Genomic DNA, 20,310 nt, shown 5'->3' on the forward strand with positions numbered 1-20,310 from the left:
TTTTTTTTTATTATCGCTGAGAATATTGTATATCTGTATATTTGTTTCTAAATGCACAAAATGGGTTAGTAAGCTGTTGTTACACTTTTTTCCTGAACTAATGAACTAAGTGTTTTTTCTTCATTTAAAAAGTTACACTTCTATTTTTTTATTTCAATGTTAATGCTTCAAGAAAAAAAATTCCATATTGCAAGCAGCAATCATGCTAAGCCATCCTTGTGTGTAATAAATGTAGTTGAGAGATGAATGGACTTTCCTCTGCAATGTATCCCAGGCAATACTCCCCTGAAATCCTTTCTTTCCCATCAAACTGCTGCTTTTTTCATGGGAATATCCTGAATGTAACTTCATTATAATTCATTAATGAAAGAGTAGCAGAGCAGAGTACAAATTAACTTAATTTGCAGAGAGCTGCAGTTAAGGTTAAAATAAAATCTCAGACTCATTAGCTTTTCCTTGGAACCACAAATCTTCTTTAGGAAGTCTCTTTAGGAAGCGTGTTTAAGGTGTATTCATATATACAATAAAACTTTCATATCTCTTTTGCATAGCACAGATTACATCGTGTGTCTAGAGCCCACTACAAATGTAAACATTTCCCGGCTGTATAATAAAATTTCTTCCTTTTCTCTCCACAAATCTTGTGGTTTCTATCCAGCTTGTCTGTTACCAAGGTGGACTCCAGCTCAAAACACTCTCTCAGCTCTCTGCCTGAGGAATTTAAACTTTTTATCCTCACTTATTGCTACCCTTATCTTTACAGCAGACAAAAACTAAACAACACCTCTGCTGAGCACTGGGAAAATTCTGATACCAGTCTATATGGAGGATTTGTGCTGATCTATTTCTACGCTAAGGCAAAAGGAAAGGGACCAGAGGGGGGAATATTTGTTTTGGACAGAGATCATAAATATCTCCTTTTTGCTTCCTACATTGTCTCTGCAGTTTGCCTCTCACTTAGGTGTAGGGTGGTAGCTTGAACGTATGAATAGTTCTTGTGTATTACCTCCTAAGTACCTTGTTGTATGTATATGTATTTATTTAATTTTGGGGAGGGCTGCAGCAAGCCTTTCCTACCACCCCATGTAGCACCCTTGCAGCGTGCAGCAGCCGCCTGTGCTACTTACCAGCAAGGACCAAGTCCAGCATCCCATAGGACTCAGAAATGCCCAAATAAAATTGACCAGTAGGATGTGGTTGGTGCAAAGAGAATTCACTCATACACAAAACATACCCTTGGAAGTATGTTGAAGCCCTTCACTCCACCACAATGATTTCTATCGTGTAATCTTCGGTAGTAAAGCTTGAGCAGAACCCTGAATTGGGAGCAAAGGCAGGAGGATTGGTAGCCAGACTAACCCAGTGGCTCTCCGACCTCTGCCCAGTTGTTGACAGGGGTTGTTTGCTACAACACAGGCTGAGCAGATATCCTCCAAACTGTGCTGTAATCACATAGCTTCTTATGGCTGTAAGCATTATAGCAGAATTAGGCTTGCAAGTCTGATTGATGAACTGCCTAGTAGATAGCCACTGCAAAATTGTAGCCGTCACAACTTTGAACTATTTAGTAAACAGTCTCTGCTACAGTTGTTTTGAGTTTAAATACACCAATACTATGGCTATAACCTAGTACAATGTATAATGTGAAAGAGAAGAATAAACATGAAAATTAACCTTTCTCTTTTTTTTCCCAATAGACAGAATGTGCCAATTTTATCAGGGTTCTTCAGCCCTACAACCGAACCCATGTTTATGTCTGTGGCACAGGAGCATTTCACCCCCTCTGTGGATACATTGAACTTGGAACTCACAAAGAGGTAATTTATTTTCCTCGCTACTCTGATATGTCAAGGAATAACCCTCATCTGGTTTAGCATTCATCATAGATTGGAAAATACTATGCAAGTGTGTAAAAAATGAACTGACGGCAGCTTGCATAAATAACAGGGTAAATGGTGGATTTTGCAGGTCAGACGGGAACTCGTGTTCTCACATTTGATATGCGCGTATCACTTTTGAACAAAGCATTTCCTCAGTAAGGCTTAATACACAAAGTTCTTCAGAATGACACTTTCATATGATTAACTAAGTGAAGAGCACATTTAACACAGATGTCTGTCTTTCTAGTAAGTCATTTCCGCACATACTTTCTGCTTACGTACACACACACGCATGCAGAGTTCAAGATGACACTCGTAGTTCTATTTTTTAACGTATATATACCCTTGGTCCACAGAGATGGTTTCCGATTCCTTGTGCATGACAGTAATACAGAGATTGTAAATGGTCTCTGAGCCTGAGTCCAAAGACGGCATCTATGGACTTTGCAGATGGTTTGCAGCCCTGTCGCTAAGTAGACATTGGGTATCGTCCATCACTAGTGGCTTATTCCTGAACTGAAGTTAGCAGCTGGTTGGTCTTCATTTGCTGGTGACAAAGAAATCTCTATCCTAAGTGGCAAATGTTTGAGACCTAACCCCCACAACAGAAGCATTTTGGTGTTGTGTCAAGCAGCCACTTAGTACACAAGTCTCTTTTTAACTCCTAAATGTATAACACCTTGGCTATATTTATAACACTGGCTCTGTTCTCAGACAGTGTCAAGATGTGACCTGTCTGGTTGCTTGCCTGCAGTTCAGGCTTCCTATGCTGATGTAGAAATAGCTTTCTCTTTTCTTTGGGTCTCAGTGAAATTCTAGAATATAAGAAGTAAGGTCTAATGATATGTTATTAAATGCGATAACCTGAAATATGTACACATCGGAGTTATTCTGACATATGGAATCAAGGGCAGATGCTCACAGAAGAAAAGAAAAAAAAAGAAAAAAAGAAAAAGAAAAAAGTTATTAATACTTGCCCAGGCTGAGACCCATCATTATATTCCACACAGTCTGTGGGTTGGTTGACCAGCCCAGAGGGGCTGCCTATGTTACAGAAAACTGAAGCTGCCTGAAATCTGTATGGTGATGTTCTTTCCCTAATGAGCCACTAATGCTCCTGGTATTGTTTGGTATATGCTGTATAATTAGGCTTGCAAAGAAATAATTTTGTAGGCTTCTTTGCTTCACTACTTTAAATATTCCAGTTGAAGCAACTGAAATTTTAGCTCCCTTGTATCATGCTAGGTTAATGGTTGGACTTGATGATCTTAAAGGTCTTTTCCAACTTAAACGATTCTATGATTCTATGATCCTATGCTGATTCCTTAGCCTGAATTATCAAATACACAGCTGAATTGAACAGAATACTTCTCAGCAAGAGTATAAGTAAGGCTCTGGTTTACCTCTGGGTCATTAGCCAGCTGCCTTATTCACTCTACCATTGCACCTTTAACTACTTCATTTGTGAAGGTTGTTTTCACCAGACATTATGAAATTATGGATTTGGTCTGATTGTTCAGTCTGACAGCCAGTCTAGACAAGGGGTCTGTCTCAATTAGACATGACCAATTACCTTATGAGAGGAAATGGAAGAAGAATCCCGGTATTGTATTTCCTAATCCCCTCACTGTCTCCCAGTCCTGCCTCTCCTGCATTCCTCCTGGTTGCTCAGCTGCAGTGGTAGATTGGACAGTGTTCAGCACTACTGATGCCTCTTCTGATGGTGCATCTCTTCTACAACCTCTTACTGAATTAACAGCTTTGAATGGCATCAGACATATTTTCCCTTTCCTTTTTGGACCCCAAACACCTTACAGCCACTGTCCTTGCACTGCCTCTCCAGATAAATGTGACAAGGCAGGAGGGTGCTGAGGACAAACCCATTGACGTGAATTTGACAGACAGCTGAAAATGTCTCCTGGTTGTAGGAACTGAAGCCAGGAGTCCTATGTGGTAATTCAAAGCCCTTTTATTGCAGATCCATTCTTTTAGTCTTTTTGGGTTTTTTTCTTTTTCCTTTTTTTTTTCTTTTGTTTTTTTTTCTTTTTCCTTTTTTTTCCTTTTTTTTATCTCTGGGTTATAAGAATGGATAATGGATGTTTGGTAATTAGCAGCCTCTACAGGAAGCTGTGGGATGCTTGGGAGAGCCAGGGCCTGAGATAGCCTCATGGAGGCTGTGAAACCAGGCAGTGCCCCGCTGACCTTTGAAAGCTGCTGGTGGATCTGCCCAGTGGTCTGCTGGCCAGTGACAGTGCTGTGAAAACAGAGAGGAAAACAGTGTGGATCAGGTGACGCAAAACCACAGCACACACTGCTTTTGAAGCAGTACAAATCCCCTACGGGATCACACAATTAAAGGGGATTAAAGTCCTAGTCTTGCTATTGCTGAAGTCACTGCCAAAACTTCTCTTGGCCAGTGAAGAAGAGGCTTGGCCCGGCTGGTGCTGTTAGCCACAGCTCTCCAAGGGATGCTCTTTTCTTTGAAAGCTTTGTCCGAAGTGAAAGCAGGAGTTTAATTCTGTGTGAATGCCTGGTAGTGTCCGTTAGTTTGTCTGGGTGAAGTCTGAAATATTTGATGTTGATCTATAAAGCCCTCAGTCCCCTGAGTAGTGCTGAACTTGGAGACAGCCCCTCGGCATGTGATACGGCAAGGGTCCTCTGAGCAGCTCAGGATTGCACATCTTAGAAGAACGGAGAGTGGGACACTAACATAGCATTGTCAGCAAAAAAAAAAGCTTAATTTTTAATTTAGTTTTGTCCTTGGTGTGCTCTGATCCACTTGAGCCTGAGAGTTTGGTTTACCTGATATCCCACAAGTTTGGGAAGATAACAAGGGTTGTTGTTGATGATTAAATTCTGCTTTGTATCAGCCAGGATTGCTGGAGGAAATGGAATTTATGTTCATAGATTGGAATTGATTTTTCTTTTCTCTTAAGGAGCTTAATTATTCAATATCCTGGGCTTTTGTCTTCTGAGCCTAGAGAGTTTAGGAGACACCTTAATGAAATAGAAAGGTTTGGTCATTTATAATCTGATGTACATTAAGGATGAATTGAATTAATGTGTTGTGAAGTCTGATTCTATATGGCCATCTTTGGGCATATTTAACTGTCATTTGTAGTCTTCAGTCCTCTTGCAAGGCGGAGGTATAGAAAGAAATAATTAGTTACTTCACCCTTTTTTAAGTAATTGTTTATATCATAGAGGTGTTTTGGGATTTTTTAAACTAACTTCAAAAGTTATGTCGCTACAATAGGCATTAAACCCACAATGATTTGACTCCTGAACACTAGCGGGATTTTAAATATTACTGTAGGTAAGAGAGGATGTTAACGGTACTTCTGTAGGCAATCTCCCTTCCCTAACAGCAGCAGAATTCTGAAAATCCAGTCTCTATATCTGCAAAGACTTCTCTTTGCTCCTCTGAGCAATCAATTTGCCTTCAGAAGGCCTCACTATGGGTTTCAGGTTAAGTGTGCTTTTAGGAAACTAATGAAAGGAACAAGTAAAAGCATCCATTTTGCCAATTCAAAACTGTAGTAAAACTTCAAATTACTGCTTACAACAATTGATTTGTTGATTGCCCACTGAAAACATCAGAAATGGTTTTTAAATAATTTCTTTTCTTTATCTTCCTCTATTCCTCTATACCCTTGTTCTGTGACCCAGGAATTAATCACAATGTATTTGGGAACTGCAAGGCAGGATCTATTCTGATATCTCTTGTATCATTAGCCTTGTTAAAAATAACAAGAGAGAGCATATGCTGCTTTCATTTAAAAGGGGCTGAACTGTGTCTGCCGCAAACATTATTCAGCAGTCCCTGGAGAAATTTAGGAGTCAGCCAGAATCCCTCCTGGGTCTCCTGTTGCAACACACTCTATCAGCACTTTCCCAAATAGAAGCCAGTGCCTTTTAAGTACAATCCAGCTTTTAATTTGAGTAGAAATGAACAATGCATCTTTTTTTCTGAAAGTAATTGTATTTTTTTAAGATTTCTGTTTCACTATAAAGTGAACAGGATATGTTAAAACAATGAGTGAAAAAAATCCAGATATGAAAGAGAGACACGGACTGTAAACATCAACGCTGAGATGACAGCTGTGTGATCTAATACACCTTCACTTCATATGTTAGCAGAACAGTTCGTCTAAGTGAGTTTTTCTCTGCAGCCACACCAGGATAATGAATATGTGTTTATTCTCAGGAAACGGTATTCCGGCTGGATACTCAGAACTTGGAATCTGGCAGGTTGAAATGCCCTTTTGATCCTCAGCAGCCGTTTGCTTCAGTGATGGCAGGTAAGAAACCATCAGAGCCAGGTGCTCCTCTCAGACGTGCGATGGCTTTGTATGTGAGCCTGGGGTCAGAGGCTCAGCAGATGCCATCGCTGGAGCTCCTCTGGCGTTAGTCACGTTTCCGATGCTGGTTTGTGCTCTCAGAGTTGAGGGAGCCTTCAGTCTGCAGACACCAAGGAGCTGGAAATGCAGCAACACAAACAGACATCTGAGCGGCTGTGAAGCCTCTGCCAGTTGAGCAGGAAGGTGGTTTCATCCTCACCCAGTCATTTCTCCTTTAAGAAGACAACAAAAAAAACACATGGATGGACAATATTTCAAGCGCTTCTGGGCCTCTTTCTGCAATTATCAATATGTTCTGCCCTTTGAAGTCTGCTGACATCCACTATTTCCATAAATACATTTTTGAGGTTTCTATTTACCCGAGTAGCCACTTCTGAAGCTGGAAGCCTAGGAACAAGATAGTGCAATCTGCCTGCTGTGTGCATCGCAGCACTGTGTGGTCTGACATTTGGTGCCGAGGAATGTCAGCTTGACCTCTGGATTTCAAATCACTATAAGAGCTACTTTTGTCATGGTTTGGTTCATAGCTTTGGATAATTTTCATTCAACTTGTCCGTCAAGCATATGAATACAAGATAAGAGTGAAGCACCATGACGTTTTCATTTACAGCCAAAAAGCAGTGGTGACAATGCTTTGAAGTATCGGTCACTCTGTGTTATAAAAAGAATATGACTAATGTTCAGTCTTTATTCTCAGATAATAAGATAGATGATTTGTGATTCTGACCCAACAGATGGGGCAGAACTTCCTTTATTAAAAACAATAGATTAAAGCCAGCTCGTATTCTTCTCAGGGACCCCTAGTACTGTTTAATGACCATGAAGTCTATTTTTAAAATGGGATTCTACAAACTTTAACTTTTTTTTTTTTAATGCAATAGAACTCCATGATTTATTATTACATTGGCTAATTTCAGTAGCAGTCTAGTGCTTTGACTGCTCTATTAAATCTTGTGAAATGAAGAAGCTGCCATCTTTTAGCTAACTAAAACATGAACTTCAGTACATAAGCATTTTCAGGCTAGATAAAATTAATGGTTGGGGTATTCTAGTATCCCTTCTCTGACAGTGCCTGGTGTCAAGTGCTTCACAGTACTGTACAAGGAACATTGTAAAGAGTTACAGGCCTGACCAGAGAATGCGTTCTTGGCCTATCTTTTGATGATTACTTTATTCCCAAAAGTACTAGGAGAGCAGCTCATGGATAAGATACTGCACTGGGATGCAGGGGAGCTCAGTTCCTGTCTCTGCCACTGACGAGAGGAGTAACCTTTGGCATGTCACTTCTCTCTGCCTAGTTTTATTTATCTGCTAAATGGTGATAAAGATTACTTGTACCATTCAGAAAGCACTTTGTAATCAGTTATACATATATGAGCTAAATAATATTTCATTATGTTTTCACTCATGTGTGTAGGTTAATACAACTGAGTAATTTTCATTCTTTGTAGAAATGCGTAATCTGTCTTTGAATTCTACACAACATTTCTCCCCAAGTAAATTCCACAGATAAATTTGAAAAGCTAGTCTTTTTGACTGAAAAATCACCTGCTCATCATCCATCTTCTTTTACAAATTACTGCTCACCAAAACTGTTCTGGAAATAACTGGAACTTGGAATGAGTAATACCAAAAGCCAAGAGAAGTGCTGAAAACGCCTTGTCAGCAGAGCCTAAGCAAGGATGGAGAATTTCTGTTAGCCCTTCAGATTTATCGATCACTGAGTGCCTGTCACTTAGCAAACACCAATTACCCTGCCCATTCCTCATTATGACAAATACCTTTCAGAATGCATTATTGTTTCTTTACAAAGGCGACATGCTGTCTGAAAGATGTGCTTTCCAATACTGTCGTGGAAATAATACATAAGTAACAATAATAATGAGGAAAAAAGAAAGCTGATAGATCTTTTTTGGCCAAATAAAGTGCTTATGGATCATGGGTTGCGGTTTTGGGTTTTTTTTGTTTTCCCCTTGATCTTGTTTTTTTAAGTGCATTTACATCTTTTGCAAATGAAAACACACAACATCTATGTTGAATGGTATTTATTCTGCATTCACTCTCAACAAAGAACTTCTCTCTAAAAGATCTAGTGAAATGTTTCCACCCAGAGTACCAGAAAATCTGGAGAAGGAACTCCTGGAAGGGGATTTTTATGTATCATATAGCTTTTTATATGATTATTGTTTATGAACATGAACCTTTTTTCTTTTTACAAACTCCAGGGATTTATTGTTGCAAGTCATTAAACAAAAACCAAACTCCTCCAACCAATAAAGCTATCTTGTTATTTTGCAGAAAAAAGAGAATTTTAAAATGCACACTGTGGTAAAAAAAAATTCACAGTGATACTGTTTCTTTGCTTCTTTATAGAAAAGTACCAAGATCTGAAGGGAAACAGAAAATATTGTGCAATGCTTAAGGTTGTGAAGTTTTACATTGCCCACAAAGCTGGCAGAAGACTAAATAGTAACTGCAGTTGCAGCAAGCACACTGTACTGTATTATGGATGTAGTTTCCTTGTGAAACAAATTCTGACTGCCTTATTCAAGCAAGACGTCTCATTTATTTTAGTGGGACCACTCGCTATGTTAAAATGATCATGATTTGGGTCTGTAGCCATATTCCTACCATTAACATGTTACATAGTTGAGAAGAATTCCCATATTGCCTAAATTCCTCTTCGTGAATGAAGTGTTGGACGGAGATCCCTACACCAGGAAAGGGCCAAGCTGTGAAGTTCCCATAGTGAAGCATCCATCATGTTTACTACCTTAAGCTCAGGAGCAGCAAAACCATCGGAGCTGTGGCAAGTCTGGGACAAAAGAGCTAGCTTGAATCGATAGATGGTCCTGTCCTTACCACGGTCCCCAGGTCCCTGGTCAGCGCTCACAGGGCAGGATGCTCAGATCAGAAGAGCCCAACACCCATTAAAGCCTGGGGGATTTACTTTTCTGAGTGCCTAAAAGATCTGAAAATTAGACTTGGACTCCTTTACTTCTCAGGCATGTAATTACAAATATTACCCTCATTTAAATGTGAATAACTTCACAGAACCCAAAATCCCATTAAAATATAAACCAATAATATTTTAAAACATTAAATTAGTTCACAGGCCAATGAAACACAGGTGTGGTTCACCCAACAAAACACAAATAGTTTTAATTTTGTTTACCCCACAGCTGTAGAAACCCTATTTCTTTTTAATTTGCAGATGAGTATCTTTATGCTGGAACAGCTTCTGATTTCCTTGGCAAGGACACTGCTCTAACGCGTTCTCTGGGCCCTTCTCACGACCACCATTACATCAGAACTGACATTTCTGAACATTACTGGCTTACCGGTAAGATCCCAAACATATGCTGTTGTCGTTTGCATTGTCCGTGCCTCTCTGAAGTTAATAGGCCCTTTCTTATATAAATATATGTCCAGTAACTATAAATATAGATATTGTATCATGGTATCTTTGGATTACGTAGGCTTTTTTTAAAAAAGCTCAGTGGAACAAAAACGCACTTGAGAAAAGTCACGGAGGTGAAAATGCTAATTAAGGAAAGAGTAGAGGCATAAGACCTAATCGTTCTTTCTGTCTTTGATCTATACATCTGTATATAGTCCTGTAATTGGAGTAATATCATGACTTAAATGCTTCTGTTTCCAGTCTTGTTGGAATAATTTTTTTTAAACCCTTTTTTCCGATCACTTTTTCAAAGCTGTTCCCTACAGCATGTTGAAATGACAGACTAGAAATTTGACATTTTTAGGTAGGAGGTCTTTTTTTTTTTTTTCTTTTTTTGAGGAGAAAAATACCCTTTGTTGCTGTGAGGATCATTTTAAAACCACTAAGGGCACTCTAAAATAGCTTCCCAAGCAAAACACTGCTTTTTCTTGCCTGTTAAAAAACATTCTGAGCTAGTAAACCCTCTAAAAAACTGGCTGCATTTACACCCAGCCAGTCTCAAACCACACACAGAGTAACATGGAAAACTTCGCTCACAAGCTAACCCTGCTCAATTAAAGCATCCCCCTTTTAGCCGTCAGCTGTCTTTAAAGATGTGGCAACACTGGCCCTGATTCAGGATGCCTGTGTAACTATTATGGGTGTATTGTAAAGCCAGGGCCTGCTGACCACAGGGCTAAGTTGTCTTCCCAGCAGACAACTTCTGAAAGGGATAATTTTGCCTCTTAACTCTTTGAGACCTCAACAAGAGGAAGTATTCTTTTTTTCTATTTTTTTTTTTCTACTCCTTCTCTCCCTTCTTCTAAGCTGTTGCCTTGCATTTCTGTCTAGATGTAATTCCATAACCTCAGGATTTCTGCTGGGAGATGAGGAGGAAAGGAGAAGCCAGTTAAAGTCATTTTACCTTTCCAAATAGGAGCAGTCCTTCAGACAGACAGAAAAATTTCACATCTGACTCTGCTGACCTATCCCACTTTCATCTCCTGTGCTCAAAACCTTTCTTGTCCCATCTTTCCTATCTCCTGTCTCTCATTTCTACACATACCTTGTGCAATGTAGACCAGAAATGGGCTGTAAGCGATATGGACCAGGATGGGTCCATCCAGCAGGCTGTTCTCTAACTGTAACTAACGGTGCAACTGAATATCCAGTTTTACCACTGGCGGCCTGCTGATGCTCAGCATGGAAAGATGGTTGGGGTAGCCGCTTTCCTAAGGGATGCTGTAATATCCTAAAAAGAAAGATTTACTGCAGTTTGGTCCTGAGGAGCATCTGGTGTTATCATTAGTATAGATCCACCTTGATGAGCATTACAGGGTTCAGTTCCCAGCCCAAAAGAACTTCTAGCTTAAATATCCAGTTCCAAACATTTCTTTATGCTATTAATGTTTCTTCATGAGCAGTTTGAGGCAAGGGAACGGTACACAGGATAAACTAAAGGTTTGAGAACTCTTTATGTGTTTTAGTTTGGAGGCTGGGTGGGGGGTGTCTGCCTTCTTTCTTTTAGATTGATTCATTTTTTATTCTGTTTTCGTATAAAGCGTCTGTATTTGTGAAAGTTTTCTAAGGAGAATAATATAATAATATGTGTGGGTTCGAAAAACAGCTTTAGTGTGTTAGACTGCGACGTGAAAATTACCCCACACTGTATAAACACTGAAGACCCCATATATTCTTCAGGTTTACCTTGTTTCCAGCCATATAAAAAACTACAGCCACGCTCTGTCTAAGACTTCACATACACAATCCATGCAGTGTTATACTGAGAGGTATAGATATAAACTAGGCGCTTTTAATATTTTGAAACGGTCCTTTTAAGGTTGGAGAAAATTTTGAGTGTGACTCTAAATGATGGGATCATTTCTGCAATAAGCCATAGGGTAGCCAATATATTTCTAGTTTATTGTGTAACATTACCAATTACATACATTTGTGCTTTCAGTTGGTATTGGCATAAAGAAAATATTTACTTGATTTCAGGTTTAAAACTCCCATCTCATCTAAATCCCCTCTTCCCTAAATCTACCACCCATTTACCAAGCATGCTTTAGACCTCCAGGAAAAGTTGTACATACTTGAGTAATTGTACAATTAGAAATAAATTATTTCCATGCGTGACGCATGTTTTACTTAGGATAAGCACAAAATGTATAACTTGGTTTTTTTCAGAGGGCTGCGGAAGTTTTGCTATAATGCACCTTAGTGTTTTAAAAGTTTAGTCTTATTCTGTTTCTGGAAACAGGATTATCCTCTGCTGAGGGAAGGGAGGGAAAGACAAAGCCTAAGGGAAAAATGCGTAGGATACTTTCCAGTTCCTTGCAGGGCATCTCTATCTTGACTAATTAAGACATGTCTTAATCTCAATGACTGAATAGCAGCTCCACAATGGAGAAAGGGAGGAAGGCAGCTGATCTTTCCCATGACTCACGCTCACACAGGCTCATACTCCTGCACGCGGTGGCACTGAAGACAGAGGGGATGCTGCCTCTGCTCAGACTTCAGCCCTTCTCCTGCAGAGCCAAAGAATCAGGCGCTCCCGCAGCCACTGACCGGAGATGCCTCACCCGTGGCCGGGGCAGGGGATGAGACGCGTGGGGCTGGTGGCCCCACTCTGGATGGCAAAGCCGCCCGCTGGAACTCAGTCTTCTCTGCTCCAGCCCGGCGGGCAGAGGAGGGCGTCCCATGGTGGGATACCCCAGCCGTACATACAGGCATGCACTAAACAGCTGCACATTCCTCCCTCCTTTATAGGAAGCTAGAGCCATAGCTGGAATGAATGCTTCACTGAATTGCATTCATCTTTTTTTTTTTTCATTGCAATTTAGTCGTCTTTGCCAGGGCAAAGACTTGCAGGCAATGACTTCTTTATATCCTGCGAACTTTGGATGGGATTCAGCTCACTTAGCTCTAAAAGGCAAAAGTTAGCATCCTGTCTGAGCTCAGTTGTTTCAGTTGTCTCTGTCTCTAATTTACAGAGAGAGGTGACACTTCCAGAGGGTGACTCACCCCACCTATTGTAGGAATATGTCTTAAAATAGGATTATTCATTGTCACTTTCTTCCTTGTGTCCCTCCCTGAGAGAGGACCTGGTTGAGTATAGGTTAGGAGCTTGACTTCTAGACAGTTAAAGGTAAATGAGGTGAGTACTATCCTTTGCATTTTATCATGCCACATATTTCTGGCAGCCCAACTACAAAGAACTGCTGCTTCCCGCTGTTTTGGGTTGCTTTTTCGTTTCTTCATATTCTGGGATTTGCTACTCGTTCGCTGTCCTCTTTTTCTGAGCCTAATGAGTCTTACTTCTCTGTAGGTCTTACTAAGGCATGCACAGTTGCACTGTCTAGAACTAGTGCTGGTGTTAGAAGGGTGTGACAGCCAGCAGGTAACCAACAGCAAACATGACCACTCCAGCGAACCCAGCGGTGAAGGACTAGGTGTAACAGGTCTTCCCACTAGGCCACAAGAGCATGTTTAAAAAAGCACAAGCAACACCTGAATTTATTGTACCATCTATTGTCAGAGCTCGTGATGCCTTTAATCCTCTGTTTGGTTACATACAATCTAGCCATTAAATTAATATGTGGGAAAACCTTCCATTGAAGCAATTGGGGGGGACAACTGCGTGTATAGGAAAACAAACAGTGGTTTAAAATAATCATCATGTAATTTGTTTCCCATGCAAAGAATCCAAAAACCTAATTCACAGTTGGTTTAAATGCACTTTTCTATGTTGTATGGATGGATTACAAAAGATGAGACAAAGATCTCACTTGCAGAACATAATGTGCTTTTCAGATCATGATCTCTTTCATTAAATTATTTTCAGTCTCTTTGTCTTCGTATCTTTCACAGTGTATTTTTGTTTGGATTTAACTTTCAACTTCAGCATTTTCAATTGTGATTTAAAATCGTTAAATATTTGTGTTCCTTTAATTTGTTAGAGATTCTTCTATATCTGTTCCAGGAATTGGTATTGAGACATTTGTTTTTGCATTTGGCTTGCCAAGTAAAGCAATGAAATTTAATTTAAAAAAAACATATATTCAGAGTTTTGTTCTGTGAATGTGAATTAAAAAAAAAAAATCTGTGTGAAATTCAAAAGCATGCTATAGAAGTATTTCACAGGTTTTCCTATTAAATGGCTATTTAGCTAACCGCATATTTAAGAAACCATACTGGAAGCGTATTTATGTATTTATTCATGCTTAGAGATCTAATCTTCAAAGTAGCCTTACAGGCCCTGAGGGGTAATTGAATATTTTCTTTAGGCTCATTTTGAAATCCTAACTTAAATTTATGGAGCTTGATGCCTGCATCATTTCATCTTTTCTGCTGACACCATTCTCTAGTGTCAGAAAGGTTTAAAATGGAAGCAGCACTGTGGCTATTTTGACCCATAAATTTACTCTTCTGTCATGAAGGTGCACATTCAGCACTTAAACACATCCCATTTTGTCTCAAGCCTTTGATTGTGAACTTTTGAATCAAGGACCCTCTTTTTGTCCTCTGTGTACTGTAGGGTTCATGGTGAAAATTCCTCAAGGCTAATATAAAGTAACAATCATTATAAAAAGGACAAAGGCATGAAGATACATTAAAAGCTGATAACAGTATTCCCCACGTATCGCCAGTGTGCTCTGTTTGCTCTACCATCTTACGCCATCCTCCTTACTGCTTTCTGCTGCAGCCTGCCTGCTTTTGGGGGACAAAGACTGTGTATTTTATTGCTGAAAGAATGTATTTTAGAGTCAAGGGTCTCTTTGCACGGTATTTGTATAACCACTTCTGTTTAAAGAAAAACATCATTGATCCAAGTGCCCTCAGAAGAGCTCATCTATTGTAGCACATCGGGGAATGTCTTAAAAATCACTTCCCCAAGTATCTGGTTCACTTGTGCAAAACAGCCTGCTCTGCTGCAGTCAGGGACCCTGGAATTAGTTTAATTTCTGATTTTAGTGCAAAGTGTAAAGAAAAAATACAAACCCAAACCCCAAAAAAAACAAAAAACCACACCCTGGAATGTTTAATTTCTGATTTTAGTGCAAAGTGTAAAGAAAAAATACAAACCCAAACCCCAAAAAAAACAAAAAACCACAACTGGTGAGCAGGTAGAGCAAGACTGGAGATCATGGACGAGGGAGCTGAGGAAGACAGTGAAGGACATGTATTAAATTCTTGGCCCAATAAGCATGCCTATAAGATGCAGGCAGAGACACCCAAGCTTGCTTTGGAAGAGACCAGAAGTAATATAACGGCTCAGCATGTCAAGGCAAGGCATGCTGTAGCATTTCTTACAAAATTCTTACAGATTTAAATAACCCAAACAAACTGTTACGTTGATATAGCTAATCTGTTTTCATGCACAACAAGGAAGTGTGTCCTTAAGACTGGCCAGTCAGTTGTGGAGTTTGGTGTGCTAACTTGGGAATCCCAGCATGGCACTGTATTGGATTTGGTAGATCTAGTCAGTAAGATTGTTATAGCACAGATAGGTAGGAAACTTTTGACTTGAGAAAGCTGTCATTTATATTGAATTTTTAATCCCACGGATCAATAAAGGTTCTTTCATTCCTTTGCAAGCTATCTCTAGTAAACAGCAGTGTATTTCTGTACTCGTAACTGCTGCAATGTGTAATTAAGTTAATTTAAATTTTACCATGTGATTTCAGAAAATCTACTTAGCTTGGTATTGGTGGCAAAAGCAGTAAGGCAGATTTTTGTAGGCAATATTTTGTACTGAGAACTGTCCTATTTTCAAACAGAGAATGATAGCCAGTGCTGCATATTTATGCAAGTGGTAGTAAGATATATTCACAAAACCATCACACTAAGAGTAAATACTTCAGAATCTATGGTGGTTTTCACTTGGAGTTAGTAAGAAACGTGCCACTACATGTCTATGTAGTGATATTTTTATTTCACTGGAAGATGCAACATTAATGCAGACGTTGAAGCAGAAATTTAGTAGAAAGCATTAAGACCTTTCTTCAGATTTTTAAAACCTTTTTCTGGGAACTTCTAGGAGCGAAATTCATTGGAACTTTTCCCATCCCGGACACGTATAACCCAGATGATGACAAAATCTACTTCTTTTTCCGAGAAATATCACAAGATAGTGGCACGTCTGACAAGACAATCCTTTCCCGAGTCGGGAGAGTTTGTAAGGTGAGGACTCTATCTTTTTATTTTATTTAAAGAAAAATAAAAAAGAAAAAGAAATGTTTGGTTTGTTTCTGTGAGAAATCTGTTTTCCCCTTCAGATCAGAAGGAAATAGTGGTGTTACCCAATGAGCCATCGTAGTAATTTTTCTGAACATAGATTACTGATGCCATCTGTAATTTATTTGTCTGAAAAATAGACTCGATACTCACTCTGTACCTCTTTTTTAAAAAGCTAATTTGCTTATAAATTATAATCCTGTGTCTAAACGATAATGTATTGACCTTCAGATATGCAACAGTGACCTGCTTTGTTTCATAAGCTTTCAGTGAGGATTGACTTGTTGAAGTGTACACAATGGCAAGGTATTTGGGTTTTTGTAGAAAGTGCCCACTGAATGGAGGGATATACAAACCCATCCCTTCAGCTTAGCTCAGTACATCATTCCTGGGCATTACTGAGAGCTGGGGTCACTCATTTGTTTCAGCACATTCCTGATAATCAGTTGGGGTGAGGGAAGGCTAAAAATGTATATAGTTTCTGAGTTACACCCACATCTGCTTGGAGGATTCCTCCCCTGGGAAGAAGTGCAGTCCTTGACCTGTTGACCAGGAGGAACCAGGCCTCGGGTCTGCTGCAGTGTAAAAAGTTTCATTTGGTTGGTGCCTGACCTCCTTTAAATGATTACTCCCTTCATTTTCTCTTTCATTACGCTTGGTTTTGCCCCTTATGAAAGATTTCTGACCCTATGATATTCATAATGCAGACTCAGATTTTCATGAGCTGCACTCTTTTTGAAGAAGCATCTCTGTCAAGGGCAGAAGCCTCCTCGAATGGTAATGAGACGGTAAACCAATTCCTGCATATGAAGACAGCAGTCAGCATAGAGTTTGCTGTTTAACAGCCTGCTGGTTTTGCTAAGGTCTTCTTCCAACTGCAGCGGAAGGGCCTGTTTACTTCTGTGTCAGACACTCTCTGTGCACTCCCTTGTCCCATAATACTGTAGGAACAGAAGCAGTCAGTATAAGTGCTCCCATCCTGTCCTTAGGTCTTCAGTGAATCCAGGTACCCTGGAATCGCTGGTAAAAGTCAGGAAAATAGAACTTTAAAGTTGTCTTCAAATTAGTAAATGTAAGCTTTGAGCAAATGTTTATCTTGTGATGAACTAGATATCAGCAACACCATCACAGCAATCGCACAAGTAGGTACATTTCTGTGATATTTTGTTCAGAAGCTTTCATTTACTTGCATTTTCTGAGCAGTGTGACTGCTGGCAGTGAAAATTATCTTCTTAAGAAGCTTGAAAATTAATAGACAAAAAAAAAGTTTGTGATTTGCAGTAAGATGTGTCTAGGAGAAGAGCACCCATTCAGTTAATGGGGACACACTGGAAAACAGAGGGTGGACACGTGTATGAATATGTAAATCTACAACTGCTCTGCAGTCCAGCGAACTCCTAACGCCGATCGAGATTTCAGTGACCACAGCCATTTCACACTTCTGTCCTTGACCTAAAATGTTAAGAAAACAAAAAACTCCTTCATAAATCAGTTCTCTAGTAGGTTTTTAGCCAGACGAAAGAATGGATAATCTTTAGTTGGGTATTTCACAGCAGTGTGATTAATGGCAGAATGGAAATGCAAACATATATGATTTGCTGCTAGACATGGCATTTGCTGATTATGAGAAAGCACTTAATGCATTAGGAGAAACTGGTAGACAACATTTTCAAGCCAAGGCACATAGATTATAGTAAACTAAGATATATTAGCTAGAGATCTACAGCATCCTTTACCTAAAGAAAAAAGGAGATAAGATATCATAATAAAAGCAAATGTATTGTAAGGAAATCCTAATGACCATGTGTAATCATACCTCAGATGAGACTGAATTCATAGAGTAATCATGTTAACAGGAAAAAATGTCTTGAATTTTATTTTTAATAGTCAAAGCAAAACAATGGAAACTGATAAGTAAGGTGATTATTATTAATGTTAGTTTTGCACTGTCTTCTTTATTTACTGAGCACTTCCAATGGATGCAGAATTCTCCTGAAAATTCAGACTCCTGGTTTTTTGTACATTCATCTTGATTACCTGCAAATAAAAAAAACATTATAATGCAAATTATTATAATGAAAATAGAATTAGTATGGGTATTTAATATAAAGTAAAATATGCAAATAGACTCCTCTGTTTATGGACTAAGATCCTCTGGATCTGTGCTCTGATATGAAACATCTGCTATGCTTAATTCTCTCTGATATGGGATCAATGTCTTTGGTTGCAACAGTTGATAACATAACAATTTCTACTTGCACTGTCTCATTAATGTGACCTGTACTGCATAAAGTTAAGCCTTTGCCTTCTTTCCCTAGCGAGCAGAGAATAACAGTGGATGGGAGGAGCCCAGCAACTTTTGAAATCATTTGCTTGGTGTAAATCCAGTTTTTTTCTACTAGAACTCAATTGCTCTCTACCTCACTGTTCCTTTAGGGCTCCTGTACATTAATGCCAGACACACATGCTGAAATTAGGATAGGCTTTGTTTTTAATAAGGAGGTTAGTCAATGCAGCCTATTCTTTGGCTAATTTTCAAAGGCTCAACATTATGGTCTCACACTGATCCTCCCCCTTAGGGAAAATCTCCTCTGGAAAGTATTCCCTTTTCCCAGCTACTTTCAGACCCCGAAGATTACAATACTCTTGCTGGCAGCTCTTTGCCCAGAGTCAAACAGCTGTCACTTTCATTTGTCCTGTTCATAAGACCGTACTTACCGTCTCGAAGCATGCGTTGTAATAACGCAGCCACTGTAGCACTAAATAGCACTAATTTAGATTTACGTCATCTGCATTCTGTATATCACTAGGGGATATCAGTATGAATTGGGAGGAAGTGCTTTCAACAGTCACTTTCAGAACCAGTTGTGTAATTTATCATGGCAAACGGCATTTCCTATTTTTGGTTTGAGGGAGGCAGAAAAACTATCATTGGCCTATCCGTAATACCTGATACTACTTATGGTATGTTCCTACTTACATAAAGTGTAATCTGTTGGGTTATTTACTTTCTTTTCAAGTAAGGTCCTAAGTAAAAAGAAAAAAAGAACTATTAAAGATTAGCCAGCAATATTTATTCGTTTTTTAAAACACATTCAGATGCACATATGTATATTACATGATCATACAAACCTTAACTTAAGAGCATGGACCCACGTATTTCTATTTCTAGAAACACAGGCATAAGCTTTTACAGCTACATTGTCTTCAAGCCCACACTGCTGAACCAGTTTGCATCAGCTAAAGACATGACACAGTCATTACACACTGAGCCAGATTTTGAAAAAAAAATTGCAGCATCCGTGCACTGTGCCCTCTGCAGCCAAGTAACAAGTCAGCTACATTTTTGTGTACATATCCACCACAAAATGATGACAGAATTGTAATTCTATTTAAGGACAACCTCACATATTCACAAATATAGCCCTAGAAAAGACCTAGGTTTCCCTCCTATTTTCCCCACTCAAATAAAGTGAGAAATGAAAATCCTAACTTACAGGAGCCCACAGAAAGGTTTGGAGAGGGAGTAAGGTGGTTGGGGCTTTTGTTTGTTTGTTTTCTATATAGAAACACATTTTTTCATAGTTACAGCCTCATTCTATTGGAATGGAGTGGAAATTAGCCAAAAGCGGTAGTCTCTCTGCTGCAGTATGAAAATCCTGTTTATTATTACAACAGTTTGCATTTGCTGTGTTACAAGCTTCTCTTTAACAGTTTTGGTGATGTATTGCAAAAGTTACGGCGTGCAGTCTTAGAGACTGATTTCCAAGACCTCAACTGCCAAGAAATCAGACTTCGACCCCTGATGCTTTCCCATATTTCCCAAAGTGTTCAGTATCCAGAAGCGGCCTTTGTTCTAGCGGGAACAAGTGAGCTCTTTGTCCTTTTTTTTTTGGTATGCCATTCCACCCTCCTATATACCACACTGTACCTGGGGACGAGAATATAGCAATTAGGCACAGCCCTCTTGGTTAAACTGTACTTTCTAAACACACTGGAATGTAATCATTTTAAGAGCTCCTGAGTTGAGAGCCCGGGACACACCCTGCATTCCACCTTTGGGTAATGTGATTTATTTCCAAAGCCATGAACATGAGCAGAGTTCAAGGCTACGACCTTGCCTCCCGTCTGGTGCTTTAAGGCAATTTGTACTCCCGGAATGGCAGGAGGGAGCTATTCCTCCGCAACTCCAAGTCTAGAGTCTCCGGTGGACTCTGCCATGGGGCTGCTTGTGTGTAAAAGTTAGGAGGTGTTTTTCTTGTCCTGGAAATAGTCTAGCCATGCCTTTACTGTGACTAGGGATAACTGGGTCATTAACATTCTTTGTATTTCTATATTGTGTAATGTGTCACTGTGTAGATAATTGATCTATCTCCAAAACCATTTGAGT

The 20,310-nt window shown here is 39.4% G+C and overlaps 1 protein-coding gene across 1 annotated transcript in view; it reads left to right on the forward strand.

The window, feature by feature from the left end:
• The window catches only part of SEMA3D (semaphorin 3D), a 105,651-nt gene that overhangs the window by 34,035 nt on the left and 51,306 nt on the right, over positions 1-20,310 (forward strand). Inside the window, exons 5-8 of the mRNA XM_009285518.2 lie at positions 1,698-1,817; positions 6,088-6,181; positions 9,456-9,584; positions 15,724-15,866. Of these exons, the coding sequence (XP_009283793.1) occupies positions 1,698-1,817; positions 6,088-6,181; positions 9,456-9,584; positions 15,724-15,866 (486 nt within the window). The remainder of the gene's footprint in view (positions 1-1,697; positions 1,818-6,087; positions 6,182-9,455; positions 9,585-15,723; positions 15,867-20,310) is intronic.

The sequence above is a fragment of the Aptenodytes forsteri genome, unplaced genomic scaffold (assembly GCF_000699145.1).
Source record: "Aptenodytes forsteri isolate BGI_AS27 unplaced genomic scaffold, ASM69914v1 Scaffold87, whole genome shotgun sequence".
Lineage (NCBI taxonomy): Eukaryota > Metazoa > Chordata > Aves > Sphenisciformes > Spheniscidae > Aptenodytes > Aptenodytes forsteri.